The sequence below is a fragment of the Canis lupus genome, chromosome 18 (genome assembly GCF_048164855.1).
Source record: "Canis lupus baileyi chromosome 18, mCanLup2.hap1, whole genome shotgun sequence".
Taxonomy (NCBI): Eukaryota; Metazoa; Chordata; class Mammalia; order Carnivora; family Canidae; genus Canis; species Canis lupus.
Genome location: NC_132855.1, coordinates 56,751,944 through 56,772,555, shown reverse-complemented (window position 1 = coordinate 56,772,555; position 20,612 = coordinate 56,751,944). Strand labels below are relative to the sequence as shown.

Here is a 20,612-nt window from a genome sequence, read left to right as displayed (position 1 = left end):
GGATTGCAAAAGTATAAGTATTGCTCATTAAAAAGGGAAAAAATAGATGTAGTTCAACAAAGCTTTCTGTTAAGTGAATATGTTTTAAGCGGATTATGGTTCTCCATTTACATCTTTTATGAAATTGGATATGTACTGGAAAAAAAGAGGGCCTCTGGATATAATTTGCATTTCTTAAGAATGCAGCAAATCAGTCACTGCATGCTTAAAATAATTATTTTCTCAAAGAATTTTAACATTAATGCTAAAAACATTACCAGCAGCTTTAATGTATTAATATTTTACCGAACTTATGCCCAAGCGGATTGTTTTAGACCTAAAATAATGTTTATTTTGTAGCTGATAGTTGGAGTTCCTCTTAGGAACTGTTAGCATATCAAAGGGAGAATTGAAGTGGTGCAGTTTGTTTTGGACTTTAGGAATTCCTGAGAGTTAGCAGTGCAACATAGAATAGTGCAGGTGGGGTTCCTAGATGGTACCCCCAGAACAGAATGATCACATTTGAGTTTCTTCTGTGTGACTTGGAGGGGGTGGAGATGGGGAAAATGAACTTGTGATAGAATTAATCCTTTTATTTCAAAGGTTGCTTGGTGAATTTGCAAAAAACAAAACCAAATAAAAAAACATGTATAAAAAAGGAGGACTTAGGAGGATGTTTTGGACTCTTGCTGCTATGTAGAGTGCCGCATGAGAAGAGAGAAGGAAAAAATTTGAGAGCATTGCTTGGAGTAGTCAGATTCTCAACAGACTTTTGGGATAGCTGAAACTTTTTTTTTTTTTTCTTCCATAAAAGTTTAACCTTCCAGAAAGGTGATGGAAAGGTAGCGAATCATTAGGTTGCAGGAAGTATGATGATGTTAGACTCCTATTGAACAAGAGGCAGATGGCAGGATGGAGCCTTGAAGAATTCCCAGGGTAGAAAGGATAATTGGTAATTTCGATGAGTAATCTGTAAATTGCTGGTTATTTGAAATTTGAGGATTACATGTATAGGTCTTTAGGTAAAGTAGACTTATGAGAGCTAAAATATAATCTGATGAGATATTGATATACATTAGGAGGAGATACAATTCCCACAAAAATCCTGTGACATGGTTACTTTTGTTACACTTATTTTACAGGTGAGGAACCTTGCATCCCAGGGAAGCTAATGACTAAATTTATGTATAACAAATGGTAGAGTCAAATTTTAGATCTAGGCAATCTCTTCTTCCTTTTATTTTTATTTTTTAATTTTTTTCTTCTTCCTTTTAGATCTAAGCTTCTCTTCCTCTCCTCTCCCTTTCCTCCTTCCCCCCCATCCCATTCCCTTCTCAAGTGTACGTGTTTTTGAGATTGTCTTTGATCCTTCAAGGTCTGAGAAAGGGTAGATTAGAACTTGGAATTTTTGCCATGTTTTATCAGAATATATTGGCTAGGGACGCCCAGGTAGCTTAGTGGTTGAGTACCTGCCTTTGGCTCAGGTTGTGATCCTGAGTCCCAGGAGTCCGCATCAGGCTTCCTTCAGGGAGCCTACTTCTCCCTCTGGCTGTGTGTCTCTGCCTCTCTCTCTCTGTGTCTAAATGCATAAGTAAATAAAATCTTAAAAAAAAAAAAAAAAAGAATATATAGGCTAGAAGGTAGGTTCTGTTGTCTAATGGAGACCCTCAGTAAAAAATTAGAATTTTGTTTTCCTGTCACATAATACTTTGGGTAATTTGACGATTCCTTCATACAGGGACCCAGGCTCCTTCTGTCTTATTGCTCTGCATTCCTAGGGTGTTTCCTTTATCTGTATGGTCCAAGTTGGCCCCCAGCTGGCCTAGTCTCTGCTACGGGCAGTGATTAGAAGCCTCTCATGTCGTGTCCACATATTATTAACATGGTCATGGGGCTATGCAACTGTGAGTTAGGCTGGCAAAGGTAGTCTAGTCTTTATTCTACCACATGCTCAGCCACATGCTCAAACAAAAATTGCCCCTTGTGGCCACCTGTTCTGTGTTAGAGTTCATAATTTTCTTTGGATTCCCAGGTGAGACTGGAACGGGACATAGCTAGGATTTTAAATGCTGAAAATCTGGGCATCTCTGAGGCACAAGTTCTTTTTCAGAAGAAAGCTGAGTGATATTGGTATATTTTGGTCATGAAGACTTCACTTTGTCACATATCTGAATTCCTTCTTGGATTTTAGTTATTCCTGATTTAGTATTATGGATGAAAAATTGAAAAGACTTGATATTTTCAGTTTATATTCTAACTGCATAAACAGTATCTGAGGATTTCTCTGTTACTGTAAGGAATGAATAATTTAGTGTGATTTTCCTTTAAACCCAAATAAATAAGATGAAGATTAAACTCAGGATAAAGCTATAGTATCTGTTACAGTGTCCTGTCATTTGTCATTGCTACTCTGTTTTGAAAGCTTTGTGAAGAGTGATGGTTTTGATGTTTGTTATTGAGATACAATTCCTACAAATAGATATTTAAAACCTTTTTGTCTTAGCCAGTGATTGTAATGTGTACATGTACTAAGCAACTTTTTTAAAAAAAGGGAGTTTGGTACATTAAATAATAGCTTTCACTAGAGATGCTGCAAGCCATGAAACCCCAGTGAGAAGTTGTCAGATTCCATTTTAAGGAAGCAAGGCTAAATTTTGATATGTATTTCCTACTAAGTATAAATCTAATCAGCAAGCAAAGAACATTAAATGTTTTATTTTGCTAGTGGCAGCGAAGAATATAATGATAGATATAATATAGTTTAAATTTATAGTTGAAGTTATATTTTCTTTTAGCCTATGCCTCTGTGGAATAAAATAAATAGGACTCTATGTCTGCCTCACAGCCAAAATGGACAATTTATGGAGTGATTTTCTAGAACATCCCCAAGTGTAGTGACTCCATAGCGGTGACTGCTGCATGTAGGAAATGGATCTCCATAGAGCTTTACTATCATTATATTGTGGGTTATTTGTTGCATGATGTAGAAAATCCTATCAGTGGTTATCTTTCATTCCTTTTATCTGACTTAGCTTAACCTCAGTTGATTGCTTAAGTCAGTGACTAAGAATTTTTCATCAGCTGTCCTTGATAACATGTTATCATTCATCATACCAGGACCACTGGTATTATCAATTGAAAAATCTAAATGGAAGACAAAAAATTAAATGCTACTTGAAACAATGAAGTGCAAAGAGAATATTTGGACTTTCTAAGCCTCTCTCTACACCATTTTCTACCTATATTTAATATGGCCATCAAATATTCTTTTTCAGACACTTTAAATCTCATCATTTTCAATACAAAAGTACTCTTCAGCAAATAGCCCTCACGTGGTATGCTTCTGGGTAGCTCAATAAGAAACTGTGCTATAAATTCTCCCCCAAACAGTATTACAATAATGGTGTATGATTGTACTTTCTTTGAGTAATTTGCCTTTTAAGAACACATAGTCTATTATAATGGAGTGTAGGCAGGATGGCTGTGGGGTAAAGGAAAAAACAAAAACCAATTTTGTTTTCTCAAATCTTGTGGTGCTCACTTTTCGACTCTTTAATCCCAGCTGACTTTTTTTTGGTATAAATGACGTTTGAATGTTTTGCTAAACATATATTTTGTACATTTGAAAACTGGAATTTACTGTCTATTCAAGCATTTTTTAAAAGCAACTTTTTAAATGACTAGGCAATAAAAATGTTTTTGTTTAAAAACTACAATTAAATGTAAAGAGAGAAAATGATCTATTCCCTTATATTCAAAGGTATCATTATTATCAATTTATATATATCATTCGAGACCATATGTTTGTATGTATTTCTTTGTGATGGTTTCCTTATGCTTTTTTCATTACTGGACATATAACATACAAAACAAAATGGTCAAATAAATAATATGACCAGACAGTGTGATCAGTTTTAGTATCTTGTCCTTTTTACTTGATTTGTGAGGATCTTTTCATGTATTATGATTCTTTAGAAGCATTGTTAATATTAACACCATATTTCATAATATGGCTCTTCTGTATTACTCTTGGGCCATTTCCTTGTTTTTGGATATTGAGTTTGCTTCCCTGTTTCTCATTGCTTTATAAATAAAATATATGTTGCTTTTCCTTGTTGTCTAAATCTTTTTCTTTGCTACTGACCTTCCTGTTTTTAATAGTCACTTAAATGGGCCATGAAAATGAATTTTTAGACAAGCCTTGGTCAACATCAATTTTACCTTACCTTTCAGTCTCATCATCATCCATCATAATCCATGACTTTGGTAGTATTCAAAGACAATGGAAGAGATTAAAATTCATTCTTGTTACTGTCAGATTAAATTCATTTACAATAAATACGTGAACCTTGGAGATCAAAAGCTAACATACTTACGTAATTGGGCCTTGACATCAGGCCAGTTCCTGAATTCCCACGACAGATACACCATAATTTTTTTCCTTTTTTTTCTTTTTCAAGTTTTTATTTAAATTCCAGTTAACACAGTATAATATTAGTTCAGGTGTAAAATTTAGTGATATGTCATTTACATACAACACCTCACATCCCCATCACCCCCTCTTAATCCCCATCACCCCTTCTACCTGTCCCCCTACCCAAGCCCCTCCAGCAACCCTGTTTGTTGCAGTTTTTTTTTTTATTATTACATAATCTTTTCTGTATGATGAAAAAGTTGTAGTCTCTTGGGAAATACAGTGTTGGCTCAATGAAATGTTGTTATACAATAGTCAGGATTTTAGAAATCAAATGCTGGTGGTTCTTCAGTTGAATAGAGTTTCATTCTGTTTTTGTAATGATGTTCATCACTGTCCTTAAAATACCTCCTTAGTTTACTTTGTGTTATCTTCAAGAGAAACCTCATTGGTAATTTATAGGTAAGAATTTTAAGTCACAGAAGATAAAGTCAGGAAGAGAACACAGGTGTCTTTAAACCTGATTCTTTAATTAGAATAGATTTGCTGTGCTTCTCATTGAGCTCTGTTTTACTGTCCATTTCAGAGAAATCAAATATGTGCTTCTCTGTTTCACAATCCTATAATGTAGACACACAAACACAGTGGTTATGACTAAAATGGAGTTCTTTCATGTGTGATGTTATACTATTCCCATTATTTCATAGTCATGTTTTAGATGTATATAAATTTAAATCTGAACATTTTATACTCTTATCTTAAAAATCTTTTTTATATGATATATGTAATATCTTATTTTCTCCTGTTAAATACTGTTTAAAATATATCACAGTTAAAATATGTTAAAGCCTCTTAAAAATTTTAAAACATGCAGTCAAATTAATTTGGATTCATTTCATTGATAATTTGTCATGAAATGAGAGATGATTTATGTTTACTTACACTAACAGGGTGGGGGATGGGGTGGAAGAGAGGGAAGGTTTGGTAAGAGGATCTCAAATTACTTAGCAAATTATTTTATTTTATTTTATTTTTTTAAACTTTTTTTTTAATTTTTATTTATTTATTTATTTTATTTTATTTTTTTAAATTTATTTATGATAGTCACAGAGAGAGAGAGAGAGAGAGGCAGAGACATAGGCAGAGGGAGAAGCAGGCTCCATGCACCAGGAGCCCGACGTGGGATTCGATCCCGAGTCTCCAGGATCGCGCCCTGGACCAAAGGCAGGCTCCAAACCGCTGCGCCACCCAGGGATCCCAGCAAATTATTTTATGACATTGTCATGTACATTAGAAATTGCTATTTACAGAGAGTAAATTGGTATTCTAATTATTGATTTTGTTAGAACAGTTCTAGGAACCTTTACCTGGTAACATGTTTTAAAAGACTGGATCCAGTTGCTGCAGTTACTTAAAAATGACATAAATACATTTCTTTTAAAGTATCATATATATTTGGATTGTACTCATTCTAGCTGTCTTCCTGTAATTTATGCTAGATAGTTTTCTATTAATGCTATAGCGAAAGCTAATTTATTTTTGGTGTTTATAGAGAAATTATTCCTTATTAAACCTTCACTTCCTTAGTATCAAAGACTCCCTGTGAATTATTATTTGTCAATTTAGAGCAAATAACTTTAAATCCTTTTCTCATTTTCCTGGAATATAAAATTGATAGGGCCTATTGAACTATTTGTCCAGTGTTAATTCTGATATTGTCACTTATAAAACATAGAGTTTTAATTGGCCAAGAATCATCAGATGTAGACAGTGTTGATGGGAAGTGTGTTATGTTTGGGAGATTACTCTCTTAAAGGTATTAACCTGAAATTGTCTGTGAGTGCTTAATAATGAAAACATTAGAACAGTCTGTGGGTAGATGGGTATCACCTTGTATCTGGTGCATTCTTGAGGTATTGTAACAGTGAGCTGGAGTCTTTAGGCTGCCATTTGTACCTACATTTTTGTTTCCATTTCCATTGAATGGAACCCTCATCCTTGTAGGACTCATTTTGAGGCATCAGGGGAGAAAAAAATAGACAAGCTGGTGATGAGCAGAAAGTGGTTTTGGATATCTTGAGGAAAATCAAGGTGATCTGTTAAGAATGGGACTGGGCAAATGTGATTTTAATGAGTATGGAGATAGAGGAAACTAGTAATACTTGGGCACTTGGGGCAGCTCCCTCCAAATTTTTATCTGTGTTTGAAAACTCCATATTGCTGTTAGTACATTATTTGTGACTAGGTATGGTCATAGGAACCATAAAGTAGCTAGGCTTCCCATGTTTTTCTTGTATCAGAGTGAATATTTGAGCTCCGTCTAAAACAGTGGTGCTCAGTGGTGGGGCAGTATTGCTCCCAGTTAGGCATTTTAGAAATTTGTAGGGGAGCTCCTGGTGTTTAGTGGGCACGGATCTAGAGGTTTTGCAATGCCCGGGATAGTTCTGTCCCTTGAAGAGTTGTCCTGTGCCCTCAATTTGCTGTCTCATCAGAAATTTATGTAGTTGAAACTTACTTACAGCCCAGAACTTATTATATAAGCAGATAGTCTGTTTTGCATGGTTTTAAGGTATACGGAATTTTCCAAGAATGCAGGTGCTATGTAGCAGTAATTACAGCTGTTGCATTTGTGGTGACTTTGCATATAAGGTCAATATTCAGGTTATTACATCTAGTGTGGTTAAGTTTGAGTATTTACGTAGTGCAAAACCATTATTTCATTACAAATTAGTTTCTTTATATAGTTTTCAAATAGAACACTTAGGGGTATTGTTTAAAAACTTTGTGTCAAATTATTGTCCCTTTTCAGGATAGCAAAGGGCATATTACAAAATGTTTGCTGATAGAAGGTAGCATTGTGTTTGTTAAGGGTGAAAACCACTGGTCTCAGGAAGCACCTGTTTTCATTAATATCTGGGATAGCCCCAGGTATCCTAAAGGGTTTACATCCTGAAACCTTACATATTACCTGGTGTAAGTTACAACAGTGAAATGTTGAAAGAAAGTGTTCTACTGCCTTTCTCTTTATAACACTGGTATTGAGGAAATTTGTGGATCGTTAGGAATATATAATCATAATAAATACATAATCATAATATATGTCTTTACTATTGTCATCTGCTCAGCCTGACTTGACTTCTAGAGAAAAGGTTAAGTACATTCTTGGACTTAAAGACAGGACAAGGCCTTTGGTCTTAATCCCTTTGCAAGGGTTTTGTGTGTGTATATGTGTGTGTGTTTGTGTGTGTGTGTCTTTTTTTTTTTTTGAAGTGGGGAGAGAGAATGAGAGGAGGGGTAGAGGAGGGTCAAGATCACAACCTGAGCCAAATTATGGCTGTCCTTCAACTGACTGAGCCACCCAGATGTCCCCAGAGTTTTGTGTCTTAAAGATGATGAAATCAGCAGTGATCAGCTGATTCACAGCTTCCTAATGCTTCACAGAGTAGTATTTTTGCTTTACTAGATGTGATGACTACACTGAAGTTCTGTTTTCTGAACATAAGTGGAGATTTGTTACTTTAGATGAAGGAAAAAAAATAACAGGGCTATAGATATAATTTTACTTCAAAAAAGAGGCTGATCTAATTATCACAATGTGAATTAAATAAAAAAACAAAGCTCAGAATATCGCACTACAGTTTAATGAAAAATATAATACCAATGTGTATTATGCTGTCTCACAGTTTTAATATATTTGAAGTACCATAAATAAAATATGAATTAAGCATGGGTTTTAAATCTGAATTGCTTTATAAAAAACTACCCAGGAGAGCCCATTGTTCTGTAGTGGTTAGCTTGCGTGTTAAATAGGCCCTTTTTGCCATCTCACACTTGATGGGCTAGTCTGTCTGTGATCCCTTACTGTTTCTACTGTCTAGTAGTGGGCCAGTATCTAAAATAAGACTGCAGCTTTCTTCCTTCTCAAAAAGAAGGCCCTCAAAAGGGCCATAATTGGGTCAAAAATTTTATTTTCATTCAAGAGAAGAGAAGTCTCCTGATTGGGATCAGTGGACATTCCCCAGAGCTGTAGGAAGTTGGGTGGATTAGAAGGCAGATTTTTATTTTTAGGTTTTTGAGTCTTCTGTTTTTCTTGAGCTTTGATTACATGCAAAGATAAATTTAAAGACTCCCTTAGAAAATAATGTTGGTCAGAGTTTAAAGAATTAAGTACCTCATTTATTATTTTGTTATCTTATGATTACTTATTTTATTAATGATTAATGGATTTTTGAATTAAATACATTTTTTTTGCTAAAAAGTACACGTTCATAACAACAGGAAAAGGGAAGATTGATTTATGAATCTAAGTATTGGAGTGGTATTTGGCTTTATATTTACCAAAGCAAATTATTTAGGGAAGGACGTTAGTCTTGGTTAAAACTTTTTGGCACATGAAGTGGGCTTGTCCGCTCCGTTTCACTGTTATAAAATATACTTTAAAAATTGTGCTATGGGGAGCCCTGGGTGGCGCAGCGGTTTAGCGCCTGCCTTTGGCCCAGGGCACGATCCTGGAGACCCAGGATCGAATCCCATGTCGGGCTCCCGGTGCATGGAGCCTGCTTCTCCCTCTGCCTATGTCTCTGCCTCTCTCTCTGTGTGACTATCATAACTAAATAAAAATTAAAAAAAAAATAAAAAAAATAAAAATTGTGCTATGAACCTTGCCACAGGGTAGGAATGAGGAAAGTGGACTGGAATATAACACATAAATTTTACTTGGTCTTCATTACTGTACATTAAACAACCAGGTCCTTAGGAGTAATGCATACGTTGTATTCTCTAAGTTACTCTTGAGAAACAACAACTAGCATTCATCAGTCTCTAACAATTTAGTTACAGATTATTCATTATGGCTGTCCTTCAAACATGCAAGATTGCCACTTTTTGTGGAAGTCATCTTTTTTTTTTAAGATTTTATTTATTTTGGAAGTAATCTTTTATTTATAAATTGTTCACCTTGTTCTTGTTTTATTTCTAAACTTGTTGAAGAGAGGCCTGTAAGTGGTGCCCTCTTGATCTCTTCCCACTGATTCCTGATGCCCACACTATCCGATTTCCATGCACTCTGTGGGATGCTAGGTAACTGTTAGCTGTCCTGCCAGATTTTCCTCCAGTGCCCAGGGTAGACTGTAATTCACTGAACCTGGAATTGGCCATGGAGTCCTTGTACGTCCAGCACTCCAAGCAACTACTGCCAGCTGACTGGAATATGGTTCATGAGATGACATTTCTTATTTGTGCACACGGTATCTTGGTTCATTTCTTCTTTTCCGTTCCATTTCTTTCTTTGGTGATTCTTCTTTCACTCCCCTCCTTCTTCTGTTAAGGGTGAAAACCACTGGTTTACCTATTCTTTTAAAAGCCTTCTACTTTTTTCTCTTTACACAATTTTTTCCACAGAATTCCCTGAGCTTGGATCTGTAATAGTCATTCCCAAATCAGCATTTCCAGCCAAGTCGCAAATAAATCTGAATGCCAGGTTCAAATATCTAATTGCCTACAATTCCATGTGGTGATTGTACCATTACTTTCAATTGACTATGTCTGAAATGGAACTCATTATCTTTCTTGCCCAAACAGCCTCTCTTTCTTAATTGACCATCATGGGTATTCATTTTCTGGCATCTGGGCATTTTTGGGCACCTTTGACTTCTTTCTCTTTCTTCTCTTAGTTACAGAGGATCGGTTTTTCCTACAAGAGTTCTTATATCTTACACGGTGTCTTTACTGCCAGTACCTTAAGCTCAAGTGTTCATCACCCCAAGCCACTGTCTCAAACTTGAGTGACCATCAGGATCACCTGATGGTTAATAAGAGGTTTATTAACACAGATTGGGTCCCACCCCCCAGGGTTTTTGATTTATAGGTCTGGGGTGGAGCTGAAATATTTCGTCTCTAACAGGTTCCTGCTGCTTTGGCTGCAAGGGGAGAGAGTTGGCATGGGGGATGAGGCTACACTTTGAGAACCACTCATCTGTTGCCTTATGGTTTCCCTGTCCTATTTATCTGCAAACCTGTGTCAGAATAAATTTCCTGTAACACCCCGTTTCATTGCATTATTTCCATATTTTAACAACTATTCACGGTGCTCTATTTCTTAACATTTCTTATCCAACTTATTGGTTTTCAAGGCTCCTCACAATTAAGCGTAATTTACCCTTCTATTTTTAATTCTTACAAACAAGCTTTGGTGGGGTTCTTTTCCATCTGTAATGTACGTTCTTGCTCATGTCCCATCTCCTTCATGGAGCACTCCGTTACTACAGCCAGCCTTGGTAAGATTTTTTTTTTAAGATTTTATTTATTTATTCATAAGAGACGGGGGGGGGGGGGGCAGAGACACAGGCAGACAGAAGCAGGCTCCATAGAGTCAGCTGGATGTGGGACTTGATCCCGGAACTCCAGGACCACGCCCTGAGCCGAAGGCAGATGCTCAACCGCTGAGCCACCCAGACATCCCAAGATTTCTTTTTTTTTTTTTTAAAGATTTTATTTATTTATTTATGATAGACAGAGAGAGAGAGAGAGAGAGAGAGAGAGAGAGGCAGAGGCACAGGAGCAGGCTCCATGCCAGGAGCCTGACGTGGGACTCGATCCCGGGTCTCCAGGGTCGCGCCCTGGGCCAAAGGCAGGCGCCAAACTGCTGAGCCACCCAGGGATCCCCCCCAAGATTTCTTAATATTAAACCTCAAGAGCACAATTTTACTAAGACTACAATCTCTAATGGTAGGGACCATATGCCTTCATCTCTTTTAAGGCCTGGCATAGGATTAAGTCTAAGAGAATTTACTACCCAGTGAATTGATTGATTTCCCTAGTTTGTGTTATTTCTAAAGGTCACTTGATTTGGAAGAAAATAATTAAAAATAAGTTCGTATGATTGACCGTAGGAGAGCTTAAACATTGAAACCATAAGCTTATAATGAATACCCATCTTTCTCTCCTTTATGAATACTATGTGTCTGTAGTGGTGGCTCTAGATTTTTTCCTTTTTTAAAGATTATTTATTAGAGAAGAGAGAGGGTGAGGGCGAGCAAGTGGGGGGCGGAGGGGCAGAGGGAGAGAAGTAGATTCCCTATTGAGTGCCAAGCTGGACATGTGGCTTGATCCTATAACCTAGAGATCATGACCTGAGCTGAAACCAAGAATTGGAGGCTCAACTGATGGAGCCACCCTGGCACCCTGGCTCCAGATTGTCTGGAAGGAGTGTTTGGGAGCAGAAACCCGGTGGCCCTGGTGTGTGGAGAGATGTTAGAGAAGGGAGGGACACTTGTCTTGGATTTCTTTTTTTGAGTAGTCGTTAAACTTTTTATTTATATTGTATGTGATTTTACAGTATGTATATTCCTTCTAAATCTTCCCAAGCTACCTCAAAAGTTGATGACTTCTGTAACAACTGATGTTTGATTCTACAAATCAAACAGTTTATATTTCTTTATTGAATGTCTGTATGCCTAGCACAGCCTGTACAGTATTGTTCCTTCCCCCATTACCTCTCCCTCTTTTGTTTTTGCTTTGTCTGTGAAGCCTAGAGGCTGTTTTTGGTCATTTGCTGGGTGGGTATCTGATAGAGTCTTCAAATGAGCAGCGTCACTTCAAGCAACTGACCAACTGACCATATATGTTGTCAGTGATCTACTGTTTTATTCCTTTACCTTTATTTATTTTATTTTTTTAAAATATTTTATTTATTTATTCATGAGAGACACACAGAGTGGGGAGCAGGCTCCATGCAGGGAGCCTGACATGGGACTTGATCCTGGGACTCCAGAATCACACCCTGGGCCTAAGGCAGGCGCTCAGCCGCTGAGCCACCCAGGCATCCTATCCTTTACCTTTATTTTAGTGGGCTTTTTAGGGGATGTGGGGGCTCAAGCATGAATTCTATCCCATGGGTTCCCATTTAACACGGCTGTATTCCAGAGGAGGGGCGGTTAGAGATTTTATGGTTTCAGCCCTCAGGTTTACAGATGAACTAACCATGGCCTAAAGCAGTCGTGTGTTTTTGAGCAAAATCACAAAAACCAGTTATGGCAAAGCCTGGACTAATTGGGAACCCCCTTCATTTCCAGCTTGATCTTCTGTGCATTTCACGGGTCTTTTCAAAGAAATGCTTGAGTATGGCCACACAAAGGACTACTGAAATGAAATGGAAACAGGTTTGGGTGGTTTTGATACTTTATTTGGGATTGAAGATTTAATGCTGTTTAATTTATAGTTTTATCCCCAGTGAACTAAACACATCCATTTATGAAACAAAAAAAATATTAAGCTATGCATCAAAAAGCAATATCCAGAGGTAATTATTATTTTTTAATTTAAATTATAGATCTTATTTTCCTTGAGGCTTTGTGGGGTCTTGCCACTATTATTCAGGATATTGAGACATGAAATACTAGATGTATCTGATTCTCAATACTGGTTTTATGAATTATCTACTTAAAAATGTGGAAACTGTAGCATGTGACTGATGAGCTTGTCTGTTGCTCTACAGCTTCTGCGGACTGGTATTGATGTGTGTTTTCCCATAGAATGGAACGTGGAGCTGCTTTCTGTGAGTGCTGGGTGTGAAGCAAACAATAAAATGGACATTATTTGCATATTATGCCATTTCAATCAGAAATTTACAAAAGTATAAAATCGTGATGGAGCAGTAATACAATGAAATAAACCATTAACTTGATGCTGCTAATGTTTGGATTGCCATACCCTGTACCACTGTGCCTTCTGAGTCAATATTTATGGTTTTGAATGTGCCTTTAAGGATTTCATTCCAACACTATCATTAACTGTAACATATAGGTAGCCTCAATTACTCTGCCAGGTATCTTGACAGACGGCGGTGTTTATTTATTTATTTTTTTGGAGGAAGTCTTAAGATACATTATCCTTGGGTGATAATGAATGTAACTGTCAGATGAACATCATACTTAATATACTCCTGTGTGTGTGTGTGTGTGTGTGTGTGTGTGTTAAATCAGGTTTGTCTGCCAAGTAAATGGTGCCACAAATGGATAATGGCAAACTGTTACATGTTTCTTTGTAGCCTAAGAGATTTATCCTCGTCATCTTTCGACTCTTCTCCCAATCAAACCCTGTATCTTTTATAAGATAAGGAGTGGGACAGGATTTGTCCTGCAACCCATGCTGTGAGTCATTGAGTTCCAATATACTGTGTGCTTATTTCATTGAGTGAATGGATGCTTCCATTATTCTATTTAAAACAATCAGTGCCCATTTTGTATTAATGAATTTATTGAAATTCTATTTCTATGAAGCTGAAAGTTTAATTTGATTATGTCTTATGGTATAAGTTGTGGCTCAGCTGTCTCAATCCTGGCAGAGGCTCTGCCTTTTTCTAAAGTCTGCTGCTTGTGCTATGCACTTAGGTATATATGTGTCCCTCTTAGAATAGATTTTCATAGTTTCTCTTCAGGGTTTTTAAATTAGCATATGAAAATAATAGGCTTTATAAAATTGGACATGACATGTATCAGCAAAAGGTAAACCAGAAAGAGAAATGGAGTAAAGAAAAAATCCCAGAGGACCTGACATTTTGCTAAGAGGCAAGCCATCACTTTTATTAAGTAACTTTTAGAGATTAAGAAATACTATAATTGAGGAGGGAATTATAGTGTGAGGATATTGCAAAGAAAATGAAGAGAAGGGAAAGTCATGGTCATGTCCATGTTACAAAGGATGTTGATAACATCCCTTGAGGTTCAGGGAATCTATATAAATCTTGAATCATAGTTGCAGTGTCAGTTTTTTGTTTTTTCATAGATGATGTGGCATTCATAATGTTCTTCCATCTTTCTGTTCTCCACTCAAGGAACTATCTTGAATATAGTGAATCTCTCTTCTCATTTCTTCCTTCCCTGTGTTCCTCTAGTTTAACCAGTTTTTGAAAATGGAATTTGGACACAAGTCCTATAACATAGAAAGCAGGTGAGGCATAATGAATTTATGCTGCACTTTCTCTGAGAATTAAGACCATGGTATTCTAGTCCTAAGAATACTAGGATCTCTAATAAGTAGGACTTTCTTCCTTCCTTCCTTCCTTCCTTCCTTCCTTCCTTCCTTCCTTCCTTCCTTCCTTCCTTCCTTCCTTTCTTTCTTTCTTTCTTTCTTTCTTTCTTTCTTTCTTTCTTCTTTCTTTCAGATTTTACTTATTTATTAATGAGAGACAGAGAGAGAGAGAGACACACACACAGGCAGAGGGAGAAGAAGCAGGCTCCATGCAGGGACTTGCTACCAGGTCTCCAGGATCAAGCCCTGGACCGAAGGTGGCGCTAAACCGCTGAGCCACCCAGGCCACCCCCTCTTACCTGATCCTGAACCCAAATGAAATTTAGATTCTTAGAATTTCTTAGGAATTTGGGGTAACTGGGTAATGAGCACTAAGGAAGGCACTTGATGGGATGAGCACTGGGTGTTCTACTAAATGTTGGCAAATTGAATTTAAATTAAAGAAAATAAAAAAATGAACTCTTGGATAGAACCCCAACATATAAAGCCAATAAAAACAGCATTTTATCCTAATAATAAAAAAAAGAATTTCTTAAGAATTTAAATTCTTAGAAATTTAGAACGTAGCCAAGAGGAGTAAAAGATTGCTAGGCAGTTAGTAAAGAATTAATGGATTAACCAAAACATTTGTTTAGAATGTTGTACACTAAAAACAAATATGACTTTGTTAGGAATTAGGAGCTGCTTTCAATCATACAAGTATTTGTTATTTTCAATAATTGTTTTTAAAGGAAGCATTCAAGGCCAGACTTGATATAACCAAGCAATTGAAATACTTTATTTTTTCTTCCATGTTCTGCAGTGTTGTGTTATCTACAACTAATTGAGAAAATGCCAGTATTTATGTACATTAAGATACATTTGCCATTGAGAAAGACAATAAAAGGATTTTGTGGAGATTTTTAAAAGTACGGGATTCAAGTATGTGAAGAAAATACCCTTTTGTCTTAACACATTTTAAAAGGAAAGTGTTGTATGTATGTAAAAGCTGTGAACCATACTTACTAAGCTTGAAATAGGTTTGCAGATTTCCATGGCAAATCTGATTTATATGGCTTGAACATTTCTTTTTTTTTACTTTTTCTCATTTCACAAACTTTGCCAGTCCCTAAAGATCTTCTTGGAAACTCACTGTGCTAATAGGCAAGGTTGGCCTTTCCTGAGCTTCTCTGAAAGTAGTCCATCCTGAAACACTGACCTTTTAATTTAATAACAGTTTTATTTGAGAAAATGTTCAGATCCTGAGAGCTGAAAAGAGTGTTTTCAGAAAGGCCATTTTAAATAGTGGTCTCCAAATGGTATATCTTTTTTCCTTCTGTGCTTTAGACCAGGCCCATCGGAAGAAATAATGTATTGTTGCTTTCTGTATTCTATTGATTTAAAAACAAATAACATGAAACTTAGATTTGCTCAAAACCCATTACTACACTGGTTTATTTTTCTGCCTGGGCTTTGATTTGCTATTTTAGATTTTAGGCTCTTGAATGCTAGGTCATGTTTTATCTTTTGTTATTTTAAATTCTCACTTGTAGCTAAGGTAATTCCTTTTTCAGCTGTGACCCAAAATTGTAATTTTTTTTTTTTTTTCGTTTTTCTTTTCCAGGAATAGCTAGGGTATTAGAAAGACAGCTGTGCTTTGGTCTCTTTACTGACCAAAAGTGATGTCAATCATCAGTCCCTGGGGCATGTCTTTTTCAGTGGCCTCAAGAGTTTCTGGCCCTTTGCATGACTGGTGCTTTCTCACTCCCACTTCTCTTCCTTGTGGCCTACCTAGATGACAGCACCATTGTTTCACACCTCACTGGGCAGGTGGTGGGGCTGATAGAATAGGCAGGATGGTATAGAGAAAGAGGACAGGCCTTGAAGCTACATTTCCTAATTTGCAGTCCCTCCTTCATGGCTTCCTTCCTAACTTCCCAACTGGTCACCATTTGGTAATGGAGACCTTACTGTTCCATTTTAGGTTTATCACATCTTCATAAAAAGCTCTCTGCTAACTTTGGCTTTTCCCGTAGTAGGAAGCCCCTAAAGAAACGACGTAAAATGCACTATGAAGACATGGGGTTACCAGCTCACTGAGAAAACGGATCCCATTGCTGCATACTCAGAGCTGGTATGCTCTCACCGAAGCCTAGTTTTAATTGTTTGAATGAAATTCATTTGAATTGTGATTGAGATTTTGATTGAATTTTGCCTGAGAAAAATGTTGCTGTGGTGATCTGAAAAAAATCCAGGGGGAAGCGGTCTGATTATACATATCAGCCTCACTCTGTAGATTCTAACTGGTATGGCAAACTTAAAGACTATAGTTTGTGTAGTATCAGTTGGGTTAAATATTTGTTCAATGTTTGCTACTAATTAGAGCTACCAGCTGTGAGCAACTTGAAAAAATGTAGTGTGATGTTTTGCTTGTTTATGAGAGGTAGCTGAAAAGGTGAAAATTATCACTTTGTAGAGTGCATAGTCTAGAACTTCATAGCCAGCTGACCCCCATGTAACCCAGCAGATCCTGGTTTTGCATGAGAAAATCAGAACTTGGGTAGGTTACCTGATTGATCCAAAGTCTAGCTGATGGAAAAACAAAGACCATTCGGATCTTTGCTGAGCTATTACTGTCTGTGAATTTCTTTTTCTTTTTTTTTAAATTTTATTTATTTATTCATGAGGGACAGAGAGAGAGAGAGGGAGGGAGAAGCAGGCTCCATGAAGAGACCCTGAGTGGACTCGTTCCTGGGTCTCCAGGATCAGGCCCTGGGCTGAAGACAGCGCTAAAGCTCTGAGCCACCCGGGCTACCCTGTCTGAATTTCTCTGCTGGCGTTTGTATTATTTTAAATCTTTAATACTGAAAAAAGCTTTAAGATTTGCCTGAATGCAGACAGAATTCTCTGTTCTAGTTTTTTTTTTTTCTTGATTTTATGTGACCTTTTCAAAGCTGAGACTTGTATCTTTCTCATCTTACAGACTGTGAAGTAGGAGAGATGCCAAACAGCAGCATAGTGTATAGTTCAAAGGGACCCTGGAGAATGTCCATAGCAGAACAGCCTTTTGCAGAAAACTGTACAGAGAAGCTAGGAACTTCCCTCCAAGGTCCTCCAGGTTGTTGATGGCCATGCTGGGATTAGATCTCAACTAGTATTTATTCCTTTCTCTAATTCCTTGTCCATTATTCTGTTTTTATTTTTTATTTATTTTTTATTTTTTTATTTTTTATTTATTTTTCTGTTTTTATATTATTTTTTTCGTTTTACAGCTTTATCGCGATGGATATACATTTTTATCCCATTCATCAGTGGATAGGCATTTAGGTTGTTTTCACTTTTGGAATATTGTGAATAATGCTGCTGTAAATATTTTCAGTTCTCTTGAGTATATACAGTGCCGGGGTGTAGAATTGCTAGATCACATGGCAACTGTGTTTAGCGTTTTGAGGAACTGCCAGAGTGTTTTCTGTGGTGGCCACTTCATTTTACATTCTCACCAGCACTTGTTAATTATTGCTTGTCTTTTTGATTACACTGGGTTTGAATTGGAGTATCATTGTGGTTTTGATTTGTATTTCTTTGATGATGGGTGCTATTGACCCATGTTTCATGTGCTTATTGGCAACTTGTATTATTTTTTTTTAGAGAAATGCCTGTTTCCGTCCTTTGCCCATTTTTAAATTTGTTGTCTTTTTGTTTGTGTATTCTGGATACAAGTCTTGTATCTTTGCCAGTATTTTCTCCCATTCAATGGGTTTGTCTTTTCACCTTGATGGTGTCCTTTGGTTCTATTGTTGTTTTCTGATAATCCCACACCTAAGAGAACATGTCCTTATGACTTTTCCCATATCTTCATTGTTATTGTCCAGTGTCAGCTAAATTTTAAAATACCTTGTTGTAATTCAGTTTTTGCATATGCCCTGAAGCAAGGCACTTTAATGTGGAGATCATCAAATAAAGTGTCCTGCTGGTTTTCCACCTCATAGACTCCACCATTTGAAATACTTCTTAGGTCCTGTGTGTATTCATAGATTCTCCCAAGCTTTTCTGGTGCTTTCCTCATCATGATTTTAGGTGGTGAGTTTCTAGCACAATGGAGATAGTCTCTGCTTATTTTTTATGGAAGACTCTTAAGGAACATATAAAATTTGTCTATTTTATTTGCTGTAAGAATCTTTACAAAGCATATCATACAACATCTTCCAATTGGAAAGACCAGATGTTTCAAATCAAGTCACCACATATTTAGAAAGCTCCAGCTGTCAGCACTTTTCTGTGTTTCTCTCCAATTGTTGGCACTTGACATTGAATGACATATTTTCCAAAAAATATGGCTTTAAAATTTTCATAAATCATAAATGCCTTTTTTCATAAATTATGGAAAAATGTATGTAAATACAATTGATTTTCTTCCTGTCACAAATGATTTTTTAAAGTAATTATATGAGGCACCTGGGTGGCTCAGTAGGTTAAGTGTCTGACTCTTGATCTTTGGCTCAGGTCTTGATCTCAGGGTTGTGAGTTCAAGTCCCATGCTGGGTGTGGAGCCTATTTAAAAAAATGCTTTTTGAAATGTTTAATTATCAAAATGAGAATAGTTCGGTGTCATTTTCCTGTCTGAAGTCCCTTTCTTACAGCATCTCCTCCCCTTATATGTGATTGTCAGACTTTAATGATAGGACATCATTTTAAAGAATTTGTACTTAATGGCTCAGTCCCCACTGGGCAGTAAGCAGCTCCTTGAGTTTATTATACATTTTGGCAGGTGTGGAAATTTCTAGGTCACCAGGGACCTTTTGATTAAATTACTCATGAAGTGCACTAATTGGTCTTTTCTGCAGTGCTTGGGTAGTTCCAAGGAGACTGACCAGCTGGCAGAACTTTGCCCATTAAGATCCAGTCTCAGCTTTGTTTTCTGGAGTATTTTCTTGCTTCTATATTTAAGAAATCACTGATTTTAATCTCTTCCCACTCTTTCTATATCCTAGTTTCTGATGAAGAATTGAAGAGAAGAGTAGCTGAGGAGCTGGCATTGGAGCAAGCCAGGAAAGAGTCTGAAAACCAGAAACGGTGAGTTTTGTGGTATCGGAGACAGATTTTGGTGGACTTTGGTCATAATTATGAAACACCTTTGGAGAATGATTGTAATAAGACCCAGTATTGTGTTTGGCTGAACTTCAGAATGTGTTGAGTATATGAATGTGGCCATTTTCAGTTTTGGATTGTGCTTTTTTTTTTTTTTTTTTTTTTAAGATTTTATTTATTTATTCATGAGAGACCCACAGAGAGAGGTAGAGACACAGGCAGAGGGAGAAGCAGGCCTGATGTGGGACTCGATCCCAGGACCGCAGGATCACGACCTGAGCCGAAGGCAGATGCTCAACCCTTGAGCCTCTCAGGTGCCCCCGGATTATGACCATTATATCTCTTGTGTGGTTCTTAGCTGTATGATTACTGAGAACTTTCTTAGTATGTAAGAAGTAGTTCTTGAGGATTCTCCAGGCATTTCTTAGACTAGTTAGTTTCTTTCACCAGATGTCTTTATGATCGAAAATTGTACAGTCTACAATGGGTGTTAAGGCTTACAATATTGTTGCTCACAGTGAAAGTCATATGTTTCGCATAGTGTCCATATTAACATATAGCACCAGTTAGTAATGTCCTCACTTAAAAAAGCTGAAGACATTGCAGAAATATGTAAGGTTGAAAAATAAGATCCTCCATAATTCTGTTCTATTCTTGATCATTTTATTCTTTTGTACATCAATGCAATTATTGTCATTACTAATACTACTACTTACAGCTGAAAGAATGTTCTCTGAAGTGTTTTTTGTAATAATAGAAAACTGGAATGGTTGCCCATTATGGGGACTGGCTGAATGAATTATGATACATGCCTACAATGGAATATCAGACAGTCAAGTGGTTCCTTATGTGCTGATTCAGAAGGATGTGGAAAAGCAATAATTTGAAGAAAAGCAATGTTCAAAACAGCATGATAATATTTTTTTTTTGGTAAAAAATACTACTTTTAAAGATTTAAAGTATATACTTATAAAAATATGTGAATACATTTTGATCCAAGATACAGTCAAGTGCTTCCCATCTGTGTTACTTCTGGAATTTGCATGTAGCAAAGAGTTTTATTATATAATCATGTGAATGTCTTTCTACTGTGAATACTAGGCACATGCCTACCACGTGTAGA

The 20,612-nt window shown here is 36.7% G+C and overlaps 1 protein-coding gene across 2 annotated transcripts in view; it reads left to right on the top strand.

Moving 5' to 3' along the window:
- Positions 1–20,612, top strand: part of CHCHD3 (coiled-coil-helix-coiled-coil-helix domain containing 3) — a 277,973-nt gene that overhangs the window by 35,332 nt on the left and 222,029 nt on the right. For both annotated transcript variants that reach the window (XM_072784616.1, XM_072784615.1), the window contains exon 3: positions 19,393–19,474. In XM_072784616.1, coding sequence (XP_072640717.1) covers positions 19,393–19,474 — 82 coding nt within the window. The remainder of the gene's footprint in view (positions 1–19,392; positions 19,475–20,612) is intronic.